The sequence below is a fragment of the Micropterus dolomieu genome, linkage group LG07 (genome assembly GCF_021292245.1).
Source record: "Micropterus dolomieu isolate WLL.071019.BEF.003 ecotype Adirondacks linkage group LG07, ASM2129224v1, whole genome shotgun sequence".
Lineage (NCBI taxonomy): Eukaryota > Metazoa > Chordata > Actinopteri > Centrarchiformes > Centrarchidae > Micropterus > Micropterus dolomieu.
This window is the reverse complement of record NC_060156.1, coordinates 22,425,531-22,444,445: the sequence shown is the minus strand read 5'-3', so window position 1 is coordinate 22,444,445 and position 18,915 is coordinate 22,425,531. Positions and strand designations below refer to the sequence as shown.

The following is an 18,915-nucleotide window of genomic DNA, read 5'->3' as shown; positions in this document are numbered from 1 at the left end:
GAGACGTTTTGGAAACACACCCGAATTGAGGAGACGAAAGATAAGAGATTTCACATGACTTTTAATCAAGAATGTACAGATTTTTACATGTACATTCCTCCCACGGGCAGTTCAAAACCAGAATATCTCATAGATCTCCAATATGCTAGCTGGAGCTCACGTTTCTCACTGAACAACAGAAAGTAGGAAAGTGGTAGCTCTGTAAGAGGAAATGAAAGAGAAGAGGAGGCATTACAGCTGTTCATTTGTTATGATGTGTTGAGTGTTTATTATAAAATTGGTTAAGACTACACTTCATCACTTCAAGCTACACTTTTTATTACATTTATTCTAAAAATTAGGCACTTTAGTTTACTTAAATTTAGAATTTATTATTTGAATAGTTTATTATTTATTATCCTTCCAGTTTGATGTGAAAACTGACTGAAATATTATTTGATTTGACAGTCCGTTGTTGACTAAAAACATGTGTTGATACAACTATAGGTTATAGTACTGAATGATAACGCAAGTTCGTCGTTTTGATGTTCCGGACCTTTGCTTCAGGAAATTTTCTCTAACTAGACCTCTTTGACATCTAATTGAATACCCCTGCTATAGTGGTTTGAAATTAGAAGGAGGGGGGGAAATGCATCACATGTTGCCCTGAGAAACTACATTTAAATTAAGTCAAACAATTCTATCTGCAATAGTAGAGACACTAAACAAAAAATTGTCTTGGTCAAAAACTTTACTTTCTTACCTCAAAATTAGTTTTTTCTATATGTATTCTAAATGCACCTCTTTCCAGACTTGATAACCACCATGCCTGATTGGGGAGGAAGTAGGTAAATACTGATATGATCACCTAACTTCTATCTTATCTCTATTTGGTGGTGTTACAACTCTCCCCATGTTACAACCATACCCGTCTCCCCTATAGGTTATTTGTCTGTTATTTAAATCCACCTTGACTCTGTTTAAACAGGTTAGGATTTTTCTCTTTGCTGAAAGGAAACGTGCTGGACATTACATTAAATCTGATTCTCATGTTCTGCCTCTAAAACAGTTTATTTTTAACCATGTGTGAGAAAATATCTTTGAAATTAAAGATGCTGTGCTTAAACAGAAATTTCAAGAGACTGCAATAAATACTACCCTGCTTGACCGATTACTGACAAGAAACTGTGGTAATATTCTAATATGAATGACAGATTTCAGCTCCTAAGCGAAGAAATTAGTAAATCCAGACATAATGTTGACAATATCCTTCCAAGTGCAGTTTGTGCAATCACTTCAAATCTTGAATTAGAATTGACTGAGAGTAAATTGAGGCCATTCAGCCTCTGGGAAGTTATTGACCTGCATGACTTCTGTAGCTCTAAAAAGGGAAACCAAAGGGAGTTACCCTTCCGCAGCACAAGAATATGACTAGCCTGGTCGAACGTTTATTTGATCTGGGAACAGTTTGTGAAGCAGCAAGAAAGAACGCGATTAGCTAATCGTGAAGATGGCGATTAAAACGTAGATTAATTAAACAACGCATTTTACCCATTTTAACAGTTGTGCAGTTAAAAATTTATTCCGTTGTTATCCTTGTGTGACAGATCTGCTCGCCAATCACAAGAGCCATACCTCTCCTGTTACTCCTACTCACCAATCCGAGCGGGCACAGGGCGTGTACATTTTACAACAACAAACGAAATCAGAGGAAAACGTGGGATAATGGCGTCAAATGAACAGACAGAGGCAGCGGTTTTGTCCGATGTTAACTCACACTGAAGTGTTCTAGCAGGGGAGCGTTTAGCCTGCCCTACGTTGCTGATGTGTTAATTTGACATTTTCTGTGCTTCAACTATCGGATAACAGCTCTCTGTGAGCCCGTTCAGTTCCACTCTGTACAGGCTACAAGTCCCACATGGAGCATTTCAGAATAAGAGCGTTGTACCGGTCTGATTTTGCTGACTTGTTCAGATTTTGTTGATTTGTTCTACTGTCCTTGATTTTTGTGCTTCTACCATGGTTAAGTAGGCTATGTAGTGAAATTGTGTCTTTTTTTTGTCTGTTTTAACTGTGATCTACTGTTGATATGAGATCGGGAGGGTGTTTTATTTTGAAAGTCAAAAATAGACCAGCAGTGAATATTGAAATTTAGCAAAACTTAAAAAAAAAAATCTAAATATCTGGCAGAAAAATCGCAATGATTTTTTCCCCTAATTAACAACATACTGTTGAGCTGAATTTCCAACTCTAAAGTCTGCATAAATTAGCAGCAGTAATATTGTGCAAGACTGACAATTATAATTAATTTTTTTGACCTGTCAACCAGATTAAACCCTTTTAACAAACTGCAATAATCTTAATTGGATACAGCAGGTGCCTTTTAATATTGTGTAAAAGAAAATGTGGGGCGAATTACCTCACATTTCTCTAAAGCAGTAAATATGCAACCCTGAATGGTGTGTTCCCTGAAGCTTGAGCAGCCCTAATATTTCTGACAAGGTATGTGGGTAGGTAGCTGATATTGTTGTATTTGCCTTAAGTGGCAGAGTTAATATTACAAAAGTAAGACATCTAAAAGAAAACAACACTTGAGTCTATAGATAAGCAATATGGAGCTGAATATATTGACTCACCTTCCGAGAAAGCGTGACAGAGGCACCGTACAGACGGAGGAAGGATGAGAGAGTTTACACAACGCAGCAGAACTAACAGAGGAAACCTCACCCCTGACCCTTGCAAGCAGAGTGGAGTCTCGACCATGCAGCTCAGCATGTGAATCAACAGCTCTGTCCTACCTCCATGGGACGAAAGCACAAACACAGACAAAAGGAGGAAGAGTGTATTTGGATTGCACCTCTCAACTCTTGATTCACCTTCCTTTGCATTTCAACACACTGTTAAACCATTTGTTTAATGTACCCCTAAACCTATCCAAAATAACCTAACCTTAACATAACCTCAACATAAAATAACATACCATACCCTTAATGACAATATTGCACGTTAATCTTATCCAAAATAATTAAACAAAGTTTTGACCAAACAGTATGTTGTTCTGAGATTAAAGCTACAAAGATTTCACCAACTCAGTTGAAAATGGGTATTTTAGTTTCAGAAAATGAATAATAAACAAACCTAACCATGCCACAATTACTTTTCTTTGCTTTGTGTCAAACATTCCAGCCCTTTCCCCAGTGGTTACGACTTGTGCTTCGCATTGGACTTTCTTCCTGATTTGCTGGACTTTAATATGCATTATCTGCCTGAACCTTTGGTTTTGTTTGCTCATACTTGACTTCTTTCTTTGTTTTTATCCTTGCCTGTTTCATGTTCCCGTAAACCTCCCGTAAATGTACTTTTTGATTTAATCACTAAATGTAATTGATCTGAACCCCGCACCCATTTGATAAAAAAATGTTTGCAATCTCATGACTACAAGAACTAAAGGATCCTTAAGACTAACATGGATCGCTTCATCTTCCTGGGCAAGTTCTCGTTCCCATCATTTAACTCAACTCTTCCACAAGCCAATGTAAAAGCGAAGTGTGGTCTTGCATAAGTGTAAAGCCAAACCTGGGCTTCCTCGCTGGAAAGAGGAATCCCCAGAGACAACTATGAGTCAGTCCCCATCAACCAGGATCCCTATATGTCACTTTTTCAAAGATGCACTGCAGATTACGTGAACTACATTTACAGCTACAATGTGGCTGTTAGAACACTCATCCTTTGTACTCTTGTACTTGTACTTCTCTTTTCAGTCTCGCATAGCAAAAATATTTCCATCATGTCTTCCTTTTTTTTAATGGTCAAAGCATGGCTTTAGGTCAGGGGCGATAATATCAAAAGACAATTGTCTGGTGCATCTGCAGGTATTTTCTAAATTATTGTCTTTTGACTAGTTGGCTTGTTGATAATGTATGTGTTTTTGAAATTCAATACTGATAATGGTCATTAAATTTTCACCAGCAATTTATGATTGTTGTAGTAATTATTGATTGATCTGCCCATTACTTTTTTGATAAATCACTTGATAATGTAGTTAAAAAACAAATGGTTGGATGACCTTTCCTGAACCAAAGCGTTTACCCTGGAAAATTAAGGCTGATCGGCCAGCTGCCATGTTTCCAGTCTTCCTCTGTCCAGTAGGATTATTGTCCCAACACAGTGGCCAGACATTACTTATCCAGACATCTATACATATTTGATCCAATCACCATGTGTTATTAGGCTGTAAATGAAAGTGTTTGTAACATTAGTTAACAGCTTACTGTTTGATCTAGGCTAAGCTGAGATTTAGTTGGAGACACAGTCATGTTTACTGATGTTGCCATACCGTATGACTCCTGCAGCATTTCACTTAAGCTAGCTATCCATCAGTAGTAACTGTCACCAGCATCATTTAGCTATTTACCACACTGACAGTGAATATTCATGTATGTATTATGGGCATAATTACTCAGATTGAAAGCTTTGATTTATTAACACTTTTGGGAAGGACAATGTGTTTTGGCGAAAAATACTAAATGTAGCTTAAATGTAACTTATTGTTGTTTTTAATCCAAAGGGGAACTAAAACTTCTTATATTATTTTTTGAATGCAGTACAATCTAGGCACAGACAGTATTGTGATGTCAGTGATTTTTTTTTTTTATATACAACAGCAATTATCCCAGCTCTTAGTACTGTTCAAAACGGAGAACTCACCAGCACGGTGTTATTCTAGTCCTTCTGTAAAGGCAACAGATTCTTCTGGTCACATGAAAATCCGGTAAAACATCTTGTAGCTTTTTTTTTTTTCTCAGCTCAGACGTGTCCTCTCCAGCTTTGACTTCCTCTTTTGTGGAGACGGCACATTTTGCAATTTCCTTTTCAGGGATCTTTTGAAAGCCGGTGTGTGTCCTAATCTGTTGAGCAATAACTAGGAGGAGAGTAGCCTGGATTCTGCTGTTCATATGATTCATACCATACATGGATCTCTCACACAGCCCTGTATCTATAACATCTAATTTGTACATGCACGCTATAGTTCACAATCTGCTCTGCATCCCACCCTGTTCTGTCAGGTTAATCCTTCCCACCGCCAACAATAATAATCCCTGTTTGTTGAACCAAACTTCTGGTTTATATTATGGTGTCATTGGAGGTTTAATAATCCTAATACACTGTCATGGTGAGACCCCTTGTGGTGACACAGAGAAGCAACTTGAGCTCAAAGTTGTGTGCCTGTGACCCCTATATGTCTCAGAGAAGAACAGAACAGTAGTATTGTTTATTGGTAAGCTTGACCAGTGGGGAAAAAAATGGGATTCTAAAATTTTGGTGGTTTTGATTTGTAGATTTTGAGTGAAAGATTAAACGTACATTAATGGAACAAACATATTCTCCTACTTTGTTTTACATAAACCATAATAAAACATTGGATTATTTAATAAAGTTAAACAGGGCTGTTTTTCTTAGCTCAAGAAAACTGTCACAAGACAGTGAAGATGAATCAGCTTTATTTGCCAGGTATGTGTACACATACGAGGAATTTGACTCAGGATTGAACACTGCTCACGATGTGCTTACTTATACAATAATAAAATAAAATCAGACACAAACTACAGAGTAGACAACACTAATATACACACTATGAACAAAACAATATAGACATATTGACAAATAGTGCAGTAATCAGAGTGCAAAGGATGCAAGAGTAAACTATTCTCATTATGTACATGTTGAAGGTGGATATGATATACAGGTACACATACATGTACACATGTACACGGTGTGATCGAGCATAGTGCAAAGGATGCTGAAAAACATAAATAAGACCTGTGACCTGAGGTAGGTGTGTTGGTATACAGTATATACAATATGACATAGTATGAACAGCACTGAAATAGAGAATGGTGAATAAATAAATAATAAGTGGAAACCAGTAAACAGGTGCTGATTAGAGACAGAGTTAATGGGTCATTGCACAGGAATTGTTCCTGAAATCGGCTGTTCATCAGAGTGATGGCTTGTGGGGAGAAACTGTTCCTGAGTCTGTTGGTTTTGGCATACAGTGCTCTGTAGCGCCTAACAGAGGGGAGGAGCTGGAACAGGTTGTGTCCGGGGTGAGATGGATCTGCAGTGATGTTTCCTGCCCGTTTCCTGACTCTGGAAATGTCCTGAATGGAGGGCAGGTTGGCACAGATTATGCCACAGTCCTGACTGTCCGTTGTAGTCTGTTCTTGTCCTTTTTGGTGGCAGATCCAAACCAGACAGTGATGGAGGTGCAGAGAACAGGCTGGATGATGGCTGTGTAGAACTGGATCAGCAGCTCCTTAGGCAGGTTGAGCTTCCTGAGCTGACGCAGGAAGTACGTCCTCTGCTGGGTCTTCTTGATGATCGTGTCAGTGTTGGGCTCCCACTTCAGGTCCTGGGATATAGTGGAACCCAGAAACCTGAAGGATTCCACAGCAGACACAGGGCTATTGAGTATGGTGATGGGGGGCAGAGTTGGGGGGCTCCTCCTGAAGTCCACGGTCATCTCCACAGTTTTGAGCGTGTTAAGCTGCAGGTTGTTCTGACCGCACCAGAGAGCCAGCTGATCAACCTCCCGTCTGTTGGCCGACTCATCACCGTCCCGGATGAGGCCGATGACCGTTGTGTCGTCAGCGAACTTCAGGAGTTTGACAGATGGGTCCCCTGAGGTGCAGTCGTTGGTGTAGAGGGAGAAGAGCAGTGGGGAGAGCACACACCCCTGGGGGGCGCCAGTGCTGATAGTCCGGGTGCTGGATGTGATGTTTCCCAGCCTCACCTGCTGACTCCTGTCAGTCAGGAAGTCTGTGATCCACTGACAGGTGGAGGCTGGCACAGTGAGCTGGGTGAGTTTGGTGCTGAGGATGTCTGGGATGATGTGTTGAACGCCGAGCTGAAGTCCACGAACAGGATCCTAGCATATGTCCCTGGAGAGTCGAGGTGTTGCAGGATGTGATGCAGACCCAAGTTGACTGCATCACACACTGACCTGTTAGCCCTGTAGGCAAACTGCAGGGGGTCCAGCAGGGGGCCTGTAATGTCCTTCAGGTGGGCAAACACCGGTCTTTCAAAGGACGTCATGACTACAGATGTCAGGGCGACAGGCCTGTAGTCATTCAGTCCGGAGATGGAGGTTTTTTAGGGACTGGGATGACTGTGGAGCGTTTGAAGCAGGAGGGAACTTCACACAGCTCCAGTGATCTGTTGAAGATCTGAGTGAAGATGGGGGCCAGCTGGTCCGCACAGATTTTCAGGCACGATGGTAAGACACCGTCAGGTCCAGGAGCCTTCCTGATCTTCTGCCTTTGGAAGAGGTGGCTCACGTCCTCTTCACAGATCTTGAGTGCAGGTGAGAGGTCAGAGGGGGAAGGTTTGAAGATGGCATTGGAGTGGGGGAGAGGTGTGACTCTGGGCTTTTCAAACCTACAGCAGAAACCATTCAGCTCGTCTGCCAGTCGTTGAGTTGTTGTATGTGCGGAAGGTTTTAGTCGGCACACACATGTCCTCACAAAAACTGATGTAAGATGTCACAGTGTCAGTTAGTTCGTCCAGGTCAGTGGCTGCAGCTTCAAAAACACTCCAGTCAGTGCAGTCAAAGTAGGCCTGTAACTCCAGCTTTGACTCGTTGGTCCATCTTTTCACAGACTTTACAACAGGTTTAGCAGATTTCAGTTTTTGCCTGTGTGTCTGGATAAGATGATCGAGACAGTGATCAGAGAGTCCCAAGGCTGCACGGGGAACAGAGTGATAGGCGTCCTTTAATGTTGTGTAGCAGTGGTCCAGTGTGTCCCTGGTGGGACACTTAATATGCTGTCTGTATTTTGGAAGTTGATGACTGAGGTTTGCTTTGTTAAAGTCCCCAAGAACAATGAGCAGGGAGTCTGGATGTTTTTTTTTCTCCACGTTAGTTATCTGGTCGGCCAGGTGTAGAAATGCCTCACTAACAAAGGCCTGAGGTGGAATGTAAACGCGGTGAATAAAACGGTTTACAGTTTTTACAGTTTAGATTGTATAGAAGCACTTACAGTAACACAATACAGTTTAACAGCACCACAAACTACAGCCTTTTAATTGTTTTTGTTTTCTCTTCAGTTTTAGTGAACTTAAAGAACAAATTACAGATTTTTTAATCAGTTGACTCTAACTTATTATATATTTAAAAAAAACAAATGTTATTTATTTTATTTATAAGATTTGTGTTTATGATATTATTATTCTTCTTTAAATCCACAATACATTTTAAAATTGTTGAATATACAGTAGTATATGTACCTACCATGTTTCGGTAATGGTGCTTCCTATCTTCAAGTCAAAAACAAGCTATTTGCACAAAGGGGTTTCTTCTCTTAAGTAATGTTATTTAATATTTGGGACAGTATGGTATTCTTGCATCAAACCAAATGTAAAAACACCATCTAGGTAAGAGAGAAAGCTTTAAAGATGTAAAACAAAGTAGCTACTACATCTACAGTTTTAAGGTACTTTATTGATTATCTCCATCGTTTAAGTCATTTAATTAAGTAAATTTATTCTACTGAGTTTCAGAGTAAAATTTTGGACTTTACTCCAACACATAATGAACATAATAAACACCATTAAGTACTTTTAATGGATAAGTGATGTAACACTTGTGTTATAGGATTATAACATTTTAAATGCTACATCCAAACTTAATCCAAACATACACCTCAACACTGAGCATTTTCTCACACCACATTCTTTTATTATAGTCAGTCAGATTTGGCATGTAAATGTGCAGACTTGCAAATGGACTGAATACTTTTCTGCTGATGAAGATGCTTCCCTGAGATGTATTGCATAGTCTCGCTCTCGCTCTCGCTCTCGCTCTCGCTCTCGCTCTCGCTCTCGCTCGCTCTCTCTCGCTCTCGCTCTCGCTCTCGCTCTCGCTCTCGCTCTCTCTCTCTCGCCTCTAAAATCTAATGCAATCCAATACCTCCACCATAAATTCTATCTTTACACAGATGAAACATCTCTCAATGTTACGCAGTCCGTTTCAACACCACTGCAAGCTACAACCTCAATAATAAACAACATATTTAAACCAATACCTCTCTGACAGTGTTAATCAAAACTCAACACATTATTATCTTTGTAAAGGTAGAATATACGGATTAGCACATACAATATAATTTAAAAGTAACAAAAATACTTGTGTATGTCTCAGCCGAGGAGGACAGTGGGTAACAGCATGTCACTGTAGCTGAATGCAGCTACTGAAACATTGAATGCCTGTAAAAGGAGTGTTGAACACCAAACATGGCGTGGTGGTGCCACCGCATGACATCACATGCACACAATGCATGAAAGACTAATTTGATATAACGGCAAACACATTTAAGAACATCTTTGTTTTGTATAAACTAGCAGAGTTAGAAAGTGCTGTTCTGCCGAGCCAGAAAGTAATCCATTTTCGTATTCCTTTTAGGTTTGAAGAGAGCATAGATGAAGACCAAGACCACAGTGAGGAAGCAGGACACAGCCACTGCAGCTACCACCAGCCATGTAAATGTGGGGTCTGCGAAGGGAGAGGCAGAGGTAAATTAATGTTTTGATACAGAGGCCACTGGTTGCTATGATCATCACAAAGAATAACTCCAGTGTATTAGAACATGGTTTGGCGATTGGTTATACTAGTTATGAGTATTTGCTAAGATCTTGGAACATGGTGACATTGACAAATTTAGAGAAACACAAGCAGTCACCCAATCAGATGGGTTTCAAACTAACCTCCACACACACAACTCTGCAATAAGGGATTACTGGCTCCATCCAAATAAAGTTGTTTTTAAAAAAATCTGGCTAAACTGTTGGCTTGTTTACAGCCTGTCTAATCAACTGACCACTCGTGTTTCTGTCAGACATCATTGATATTGTTGTGTTCCCAGATCTCAGCAATCACTTCAGTGAGTTCAATGTTATCTGTCTCATGTGGTGCATTTTCAAAGATAACAAAACACGGTATTGCCATGATTCTCTTCCTTATAAACAAACATGACAAACATAGATTAGTAAATAAAAAAACAAAACAATTATAATATTACTTGTATAACACCACCTGCAAAATGTTCTTACCTACATGTCAAAGAAAAACACAAGGCCTCAACGCAACGATAGCCACAGTGACTAAAACATTACATACTGCTTAGCATGTGCTTCATGAATTTTACATGAAAACTTTTTGATAATCCTGATTTCAAGTGTTTCGGTAGAGCGATCTCTCACACACACACACACACACACACACACACACACACACACACACACAACTCACCCTCTAGTCGAAGCTGTGCAACAACTTCCTGTCTTCCACCTTGGTTCTGAGTGACACACTTCAGCTCTGTCTCCACGTCTTCTTCCGTTATCGCTACAACAATTAGCTTCAACTCAATCTGGCAGCCCCCAGACACCTTGGTTACCCTAGAGACAATGTTTTTATGGTTAGGCGGGTCACACTGCAAAACGCAATCAGAAGTACCTCAAGGCTGAAACTGGGCAAGATGTCAGTCTAATAATACTCATATATTTAATCAGAGGTTAGAAGTCCTAATACACAGAAAGGGACAATCAAAATCAAGAAGGTACAATCCAAAGTGCATCCTCAATAGCAGCGTGTAGAGGTAATATCACTTGTAACAGTGTTTTGATTATTTGTGTTTAGTATTTACTGTTCTATATTTACACTGGAAGAATTGCACCAAATATTGAAGGTCCTTATAATGACATACATTTGAAAGCTTTCAAATTTGATTGTAGTTTTCAATCTCTCAAGTAGTTGCTTTGACCTCAGGTTTCAGTACTGAGAAAAAATATCAATCGTATCAACAATTACCTCCTTCCCCCCTGCAGCGCCCGCCCATCAAGGTATGATGACTCCACTGATTGGCCATTGACCAGCCAAGTGACCACAGTGGAACCTGCTATTTGACATTCAGTAAGCACGTTGCAAAACAACTCCAGTCCTGAACCTAAATGAAGTCAGAGGTTAGTCAACATTAGACCTTTGTTGAATCGAAATATGAAATGTATTCATTAAATAATTTTGATTTATAAGGACTAATCATTTTCATCACTCACCATGCAGACTTTCAAAAATGGTTCCATTCAGTGGCGAGACAATCACAGGTGGTTGAATTATTGGAGCTGAAAAAGAGAAACACATTTAATCGGTAATATCAATTGGATTTTCCCCACAGGGAAATTTGGAATCTACAAGGGAAAACATTAACACCCAAAAAACTCACTGTGTACTGAGCTGTAGCTGCTGCTAGTGCTGCTGATCAGCCCTGGGTTAGAGGTCGTGGAGAGGTCAGGCACAGTGGTGGTGATTGCAGGATCTAGACCTTCACACATGCACACAAATTTAGACGGGTGTTAACACGGCCAAACAAACTTCAAATGACAGAAACAGTGACTTATTTCACACAGTAGTAATTAATGCCAGGTAACTGTTTTTGTAGCCAGTGTGTTGCACTTATTAGGCCAGTAGAGGGCAGAGCATGCTAATAATATGATTGGAGAGGTATTTTACATTAACCACAAAACAAGTAAAACCTTATAGCCTGCCCTAGATGCACAGTATGTTCCTCAGTGGGACTGCTCATTAAATAAGTGATAAAAGTGTTGTGACGTCGCACATCACCCAGCTTGCTCATTACCCACCTTGCACACGCAGCAGGATGGATCTACTGACTTTGTACTGCTGGTTGTTGATGAGCACTCTGAGCTGGCAGGTGTAGACACCTGCATCGGTTTGCTTCACTGCGGGGATCATTAAGTCCCCCTTTTGCTGGCGCAAGGAGCCCGGTCTGCGTAGCTGAAGGGGAGTGGGGCTGGAGTCCTGTCAGAAAGCAATATGCTGCGTCAGTCATGGAGAAGGAGCAAGGCACTAACACTGAAAGAGAGTTCGATCTAGCTGGGGCCCCTCGTGCTCCAAATGGTTACTTAACTGGCGCTGTATTTAGTGAAGTTCGATGTATCCACATAACAGGAAGATGTTTAGTGTGCTACAGTATTGGGTGAGGTTATCATTGTATCAACAAACACATTGATGGCTGTTAACCAATATTACTTTTGTAGACCTCTAGTGGCAGCAACGTTTTTGGGGGGAAGTGATCTTTCTCTACACTAGTGTGTGTGTGTGTGTGTGAGAACTTTTCTCCCCTTGAGCTACAGTGCCTGGTGACAGACATCACAGTATCTCACTATGATAAATAAATGTTACCTTTTTTTGAGCTGCTTGCTGAGATGAGTTGCACCACAGTTTCCCTTCATGAAGTGACTCAAAATTGTGCACATTTGTAAAGCTCTCTGTCAAGTCAATTTTATACATGTGGCCCAGAATCAAAAATTTGTTTTAAACAAATTATTAAATAATGTTTGTTTATGATGATTTATTGATTAATACATGAATTATTATTTCTAAAATACTGATTGAAAGACAGACAAAAAAATATTGTTTGTAACAAGTTTCTGGTTCAAAAAATGTCAGCATTTAAAGGGCCGAACATTAGTTTTAAATGATTTTAGTCTCACTAACTGATAAACTCATCATTGAACTATTGGTGCTGATCGACAACCAAAGTGTTTTCCCTCTCACCTTGTGCCACTGTATGAGTCTGTCTGTCTTGTTGAAGTCACTTAGAGATGGACATTTTAATGGCAAATTCTCTCCCACTGTGGCTGAGACTGGATAGGACAGTTTCTCCATGTCAACATAGCTGGACTCGTACACATGCAGCATGATGCTCCCAGTTACACAGTAGCTTTCATTTCTGGAGACAAACGTGAGTACAAAAATATTAAATCACGGGTAGCAAGTAAAGAATTAATTATTCACCTAGAAGGTTAGAATCCTCATGATGGCAAGCACCTGCCCCACTGAAGTGTCTTTAAGCAAAAAAAACAAATCTTTGCTAGTTTGAGAGATGCTGTTTTGTAGCCCACTCTAAACCTTGACATCTCTACAGAGTGAGTCAAGAGAAAGGACAACCGTTGGAAAATTAAGAGAGCGTCACAAAAGAGATATTTGGTGCATTTTCAGAATAAGTCTCAACATCAAAGAATTCAAGTTTTGACGTTTTCTACCATAACATCTCCAACGTAACAACAAGAAGTTATAGAGTAGTATAATAGTATAGAGTTAGTAGTATCATACTATACAAAAACAGACAAGGGGACCAAACAAAAATATTACACTAGTTATTACATTAACTCATTTGTCTTTGTGTTAATATGATCCCGTAGGTATCCAGGAATTGAGCGAAAATGGGCAATTAAACTAACAGCATGTGAGGGGGCGCTGTTTCCCAAGCTCTGTTTGAGGGGAGACCCACAGTCTCAGACTCTGAAAACCCTGCTATATAACATACAGTTTTAAAAAAAAAAAAAAGCTATTTTAATTTTTTGTCTTTTTATTGAGCCTTTGGAGATAAAACTTCATTTTGCAGTGGTTTCCAGACAGATTACATGCATCTTGGAAAAACCTTTCGCTAAAAGAAATTGTCTAATTATTATATATTGGTTGCAAGACTGTAAAATGACTATCTGCAAATGAAGTTCAGTAGAGCATAAAGAAAAAGGGCAGTACATGTGAGGTAGATGTACCTGTAAGTGCAGATATATTTCCCTGAGTCTGAAGCATGAGCAGGAAGGAACCACAACTGTTTGTCATGCTGCTGGACACGTCCCTCGCCATAATAGGCCACACCCTCTGTACCATTGTCCTTGTGGATGAGGTACTTTGCTGTTGGGGGAGCGATGTTCCGTACTTTGAGCACCCTCATGAACGTTGGGAAGGAGAGGATTATGGCCTCGCCCTCCACTCTGAATATCATCACCTCTGGAGACACCACGTGGCAGCCGTCTGCAGGAAAAACGGGAGGAAATTTGTGATTTTCTTTGTAGTCAGTTTTGGTCCATTTCACAAGTGAAAGAGAGAGAGACACATATATTTTATATATATTAGTGTGTGTGTGTAGCTTCATAATATACTACATTCTTACCTTTCATGGGCAGAGGAGGTAGTCGACTTCCATAAACATATTCAATGGTGAGCACAGCAAACATCAATACCAAACAGACCATGATGGCAGTCTGCAGTGACACAAGAATCAAAATAAAAGATCCACTGACAAGTAGACTAGTAGTGATATTTAACTAGTCAGCCACCTGAGAGAGCGAGATTTGTTCAGTTCCTTTCAGTGAAAAGTATTGAGTTTAATACGTTAATTTAAAGCTGAAGTATGACAGAAGACCAAACCAGAGAAAAAACAATCACAGTAAAGATAACATAATATAAGAGCTCTTCAATAGTAATGGAGGAAAACTAAAATGTTAGTCATGCCTGGTACTGGGATTTTACTGATGTTGATTCCTCAAGCAGCTTGGAGATGTCTAGCTTTAATTTAAACTCTTTGAGGACTTGTGACATCAAGACTTGTCACTGAAAAGCTCATCCCACCCCCACGCTTTGTAGCCAGATTTAACCGGATGATTAAAGGCCACTTATATCAGGGGTCAGCAATATATTAATAGCTAATAATCATAATAAAATAAAACATTAGTTTTTAAATAATTATGTATAACAGTTTCAACTGTTTCAGAAAACACAAAAGAATGTAATAAATTAGAATAGATGGTCTTTGTGTGTGTGTGTGTGTGTGTGTGTGTGTGTGTATATACATAGAGAGAGATAGATAGATATATGTATGTATGTGTGTATATACACACACACACACACACACACACACACACACACACACACACACACACACACACACACACACACACACACAATGTAGTGACTACAATGGTAGTCACTACATTGGTTAATTTGCATTCAGGTGAAGTCCTTACTGGGATATTAAAACATGAAACCCATGATCATGTACTAAATATATCCTAATATTCCTGGATCAGTGTGTCATCAAAGGGCAATCCGATTCATAAAATGTGTTTTTGTCATTGTTTTAAATGAATATTTATGCATATGAGTCACAATGCTGTAAACATGATGTGTGGGATTAAATGGAAACTTTCACACATGGACCCCCATAGTCAATTAAAAATGTAATCAATTAATGCAAACAAATATACTACCTGAGCTTATTTTTGATGATCAAACTCCTGACAATCAGTGATATCTTACGCAGGGAAGACACATTATGTTACTGTATGTAGGAGTTTAATTCCACTGTCTAATAAGAGGGAGATAATGAAGCAGTTTCAGTAGTCCTCATGGCAATACCTTTGCTTTTATTGTAAATGTACTATTGTGTTTTTATGACAAAAATAGATATGTACATAAACTATATGTATTTATGAATTATGTGAAGATATTCACTGATTGAAATGTAGAAGGCACAGACATATTTAAATATCTTCTATAATGGACATTCATTTTGTCAAGTTTATATACAAATTAATTTTGCATTGTTGGATATAAACATTAAGCTGTTGGAAATTAATTGAAGACGCTCTCACATTCATAGGCCATACACAGTGTTTGCTCAAACATAAATATAAGCAGTTGTACAATATTCAAAAGTAGCAATACTACAATGTAAAAGAATACATATAAAAGTAAATGTCTGTGTATAAATATATAAAATTGTATTTTAGATATAACCTGTATACGGTATAATACATAAAAACAATACTTATCCACTATAAAAACTAATAACACTAATTAACATAAAAGACATACATACTTTCAATACATGCACACACACATAAACATACATACATACTTGCAGTATGTAAGTACGTAGATATAAGCAGTACAGTATACTCACTGTGTACAGGTGAGCGTGGCGGTCCCTGGCAGTGTGACAGTGATAACAGGCACATGTGGTGACAGCGTGGACTGTAGCAGCATGTGGTCAGTTTCCTGTTGGCTTAGGGGGAACCTGCACTCTTTTCAAGGTTCCCACCCCTCAGAGATGGAAATTTCTCAGGTTTCCCAATGTAACGCAGTGTACTACACAGCTCACCACTCAAGTCTGCTGACTCCTCAACTCACACTCACAAAGTATATACACAAACTTAGACACATGCTGCACATTGTGGGAGATGAGCTAGAGTTACTGACCACATAAAGATTTTCTGCATGTTCATTCTGATAAAAAGGTGTGTTTACGGCTGTTGTGGCTGTCCCTCTGACATCATCTGCCTCTTGCGTCAGTGGTGGACATCTCTAAGTTTGTTTTAGCGCAATGACACAAACATACATGCACATACACGCACACACACACACCCCAACTATCCACCTATTGGGATAATCATTTACATACACACACACACATCACAAAAAACATTTTCTCACCACTAGTCTCTAGCCATGCATATAGATTTGGTTTTAGTTTTTGAGAGATTTGTTTCTGACATTTCTGTTGCCATACTAATACAACGGAGGAGTACAGAATTGCATTTTTGGTTCTGAAATCAGCAAACGGTTCTAGTTGTAGAAAAACAGTAGTCAATGGAACTACTTTCTACCTAACGTTTCTATTTTCTTACTATTAGTGAGCTTTGGAGTTGGTGGTAAATGTATTTTTGAACTTCGGATAGAGCAAGGCTAGCTTTTTACCCAGGCGTTCAGTCTTGATGCTAAGCTAGGCTAATCATCTCTTGCTCCATAATTGAAACACAGACATGATATTGGTACTGATTCTCAAAATGTTAGTATACATTTAAGTATTGGTTCAGCATTAAAGTTGAGTTTGAGTTACTCTTTTGTTTACCCCTTTGTCAGCAAATTATTATTTAAGTAGTATTTGTTAATTTATTATTATAAATATTTTTTTCCATTGGTAAAAATGAATGTACTGTCCATTAATTAGAACATTCCCAAAGACTGTACATTTCTAATATTCTGATTGTCATTTTGATTGTCAATTTTGTCAACATTTTTCAGTATTTACCTCTTTTACTTTACATTGTCATAGTTATTTTAAGCTTTAAAACTGATCATGGTGGGATTATTTTATGTGGCCCTTTAACTAGTTTCCTAGCTGATGACTGTGCATGTTTTCCTGTCCGCCGCTAAACTTGCGTACTGCTGGACTCATCAACACATATATGAATATATGCTCAAGGACCTCTCGCGGTTGCTGTGATTAACAATTTTTGAAATAACTATTTTATTGACTACTCTTGATTTATACCACCAGTAATGCAAATACACTTTTTTTTACGTATTTAATTTATTAAGGTAAGTAAAGTCATAGTTGGGGTTTATTTTCACACAGGATACGAACAGCAGTCTCGAGGATGAAAGTTCTGTGTTTGTTTGACCCATTTAGTCACACCTTATCTATATGCAGACTTTCTCTCTTTATACTATGCTACCTGACATTTTTCTGTATTACATTTGTTCATTACTTGCCAACTCTGCACAATACAGGCCAGTAGAGACTAAATAGTATAAAATGACACTCAAAAAGCAACAAAAAGTTGCGAAATGACAAAAGACATGGCGTAGATCTGCACTAACACAGAATTTCCTCTTTGTCTGTCTGACTATGCCAATTGTCTGAATCCATGCATGTCGTGTTGCAATGATGGCAGATACGCAAAGCCAGACAGACAGACAGTAGCTTGAGTTAGCCTGGCAAGCTAACAGGCTTATTTTTTGAAACACAAGGAAAATATAAGCCTGCTGGAAATAATGTCAAATTTATTTTAGTGTTGTTAAATGACGACAAAGATTGTCAGAGATATGTTACAGAAAAACGGAAGCTTAACCTGATTGGTTAAATATAATGATATTGAATACATTAGAGGGACAAATTGCAGCATGCTATGTCTTGGAGCTTGTATCTACTGCTTGTACTTCATTAGTTTTATTCCTCAGCACCAGCGATAGCTTGTACTTTGTACCTACTAATTGTGCGTTATTATGTATGAGAATATGTTATCTCAGGAATGCATGAGGGATTTTATTTTTTTTATTTGGCACAAACATCCACTTGGACTCAAGGATGAACTGATTATAAGTTGGTGGTCAAAGGCCAAAGCCCACAAAACATGAGAATTTATTTACCATATCTCATAGTTAGTCACACAATTAATTGGTGACACTGTTGACTCAAAGGTCACTGTGACCTCAAAATTACCTAATTATCATAACTCAAGAATATAATGGTAAATATGACAACATTACAACGTAATAACATTTTTGTACTTAAAAGGACAAAGGTCAGTTTCACTGTGACATGATAATGTCCTATCATTTGACTGCAAACAACATTTTGGAGTGCACCTAGATGATAGTGATCCTGTGAGTGAGTTTCACCTACAGCTCACAGAGAAAAGAAAAGCACCACATTTTGTGTAGCTATATTCTAAAGTTCCTTTTTACATAGTAATACAGTGCATGTGTACCTGTTTAGCCAATGCAACTATTATAATCCTTCATTAATCCATCCAACAATATACACTATAGTGCCTGGCTCGCATTCTCCGCTCTTATTCATCCCGAAGGTGTTCTGTCGGGTTGGGACTCTGTACAGATCAGTCAAGTTCTCCACACCAAATTCTCTCATCCATGTCTTTATGGATCTTGCTTTGTGCACTGGTGCACAGTCATGTTGGAACAGGAAGGGGCCATCCTCAAACTGTTTCCACAAAATTGGGAGCATGAAACTGTCCAAAATGTCTTGGGATGCTGAAGCATTAACAGTTCGTTTCACTGGAACTAAGGAGCCAAACCCAACCCCTGAAAAACAACCCCACTGCATAATCCCCCCTCCACCAAACCTTACACTTGGCACAATGCAGTCAGGCAAGTACTCTTCTGTGTCCAGTGGCGGTGTGCTTTACATCACTGCATCAGATGCTTTGCATTGCACTTGGTGATGTATGGCTTGGATGCAGCTGCTCGGCCATTGAAACCCATTCCAT

At 39.1% G+C, this 18,915-nt stretch overlaps 2 protein-coding genes and 1 long non-coding RNA gene across 15 annotated transcripts in view; 1 reads left to right on the top strand and 2 right to left on the bottom strand.

The window, feature by feature from the left end:
* Positions 1-4,907, bottom strand: part of LOC123974167 (interleukin-1 receptor type 1-like) — a 22,063-nt gene extending 17,156 nt beyond the window's left edge. For 3 of the 9 annotated variants that reach the window (XM_046054646.1, XM_046054647.1, XM_046054648.1), the window contains exons 1-2: positions 4,687-4,907; positions 2,616-2,773 (exon numbers count right to left, since the gene is read on the bottom strand). In XM_046054646.1, the coding sequence (XP_045910602.1) occupies positions 2,616-2,754 (139 nt within the window). In that variant the 5' untranslated portion in view covers positions 2,755-2,773; positions 4,687-4,907. Of the gene's footprint in view, positions 1-2,615; positions 2,778-4,686 lie in introns of all 9 variants that reach the window. The other 6 variants (XM_046054651.1, XM_046054652.1, XM_046054650.1 and 3 more) reach the window with 5 other exon arrangements.
* LOC123974176 overlaps positions 1-18,915 on the top strand; it is a 50,040-nt gene that overhangs the window by 12,764 nt on the left and 18,361 nt on the right. For all 5 annotated transcript variants that reach the window (XR_006825773.1, XR_006825776.1, XR_006825777.1 and 2 more), the window contains exons 2-3: positions 9,440-9,549; positions 10,861-10,995. This is a non-coding gene — a long non-coding RNA (uncharacterized LOC123974176). The remainder of the gene's footprint in view (positions 1-9,439; positions 9,550-10,860; positions 10,996-18,915) is intronic.
* LOC123974172 (interleukin-1 receptor type 2) lies at positions 8,584-15,869 on the bottom strand. The gene is made up of 10 exons (XM_046054663.1): positions 15,807-15,869; positions 14,016-14,106; positions 13,618-13,876; positions 12,611-12,785; positions 11,674-11,851; positions 11,256-11,354; positions 11,089-11,154; positions 10,844-10,979; positions 10,286-10,431; positions 8,584-9,529 (listed from the first exon to the last, which is right to left on the bottom strand). Exons 2-10 carry the CDS (start codon positions 14,095-14,097, stop codon positions 9,384-9,386), a joined length of 1,287 nt encoding a protein of 428 aa, XP_045910619.1. The 5' UTR covers positions 14,098-14,106; positions 15,807-15,869; the 3' UTR covers positions 8,584-9,383.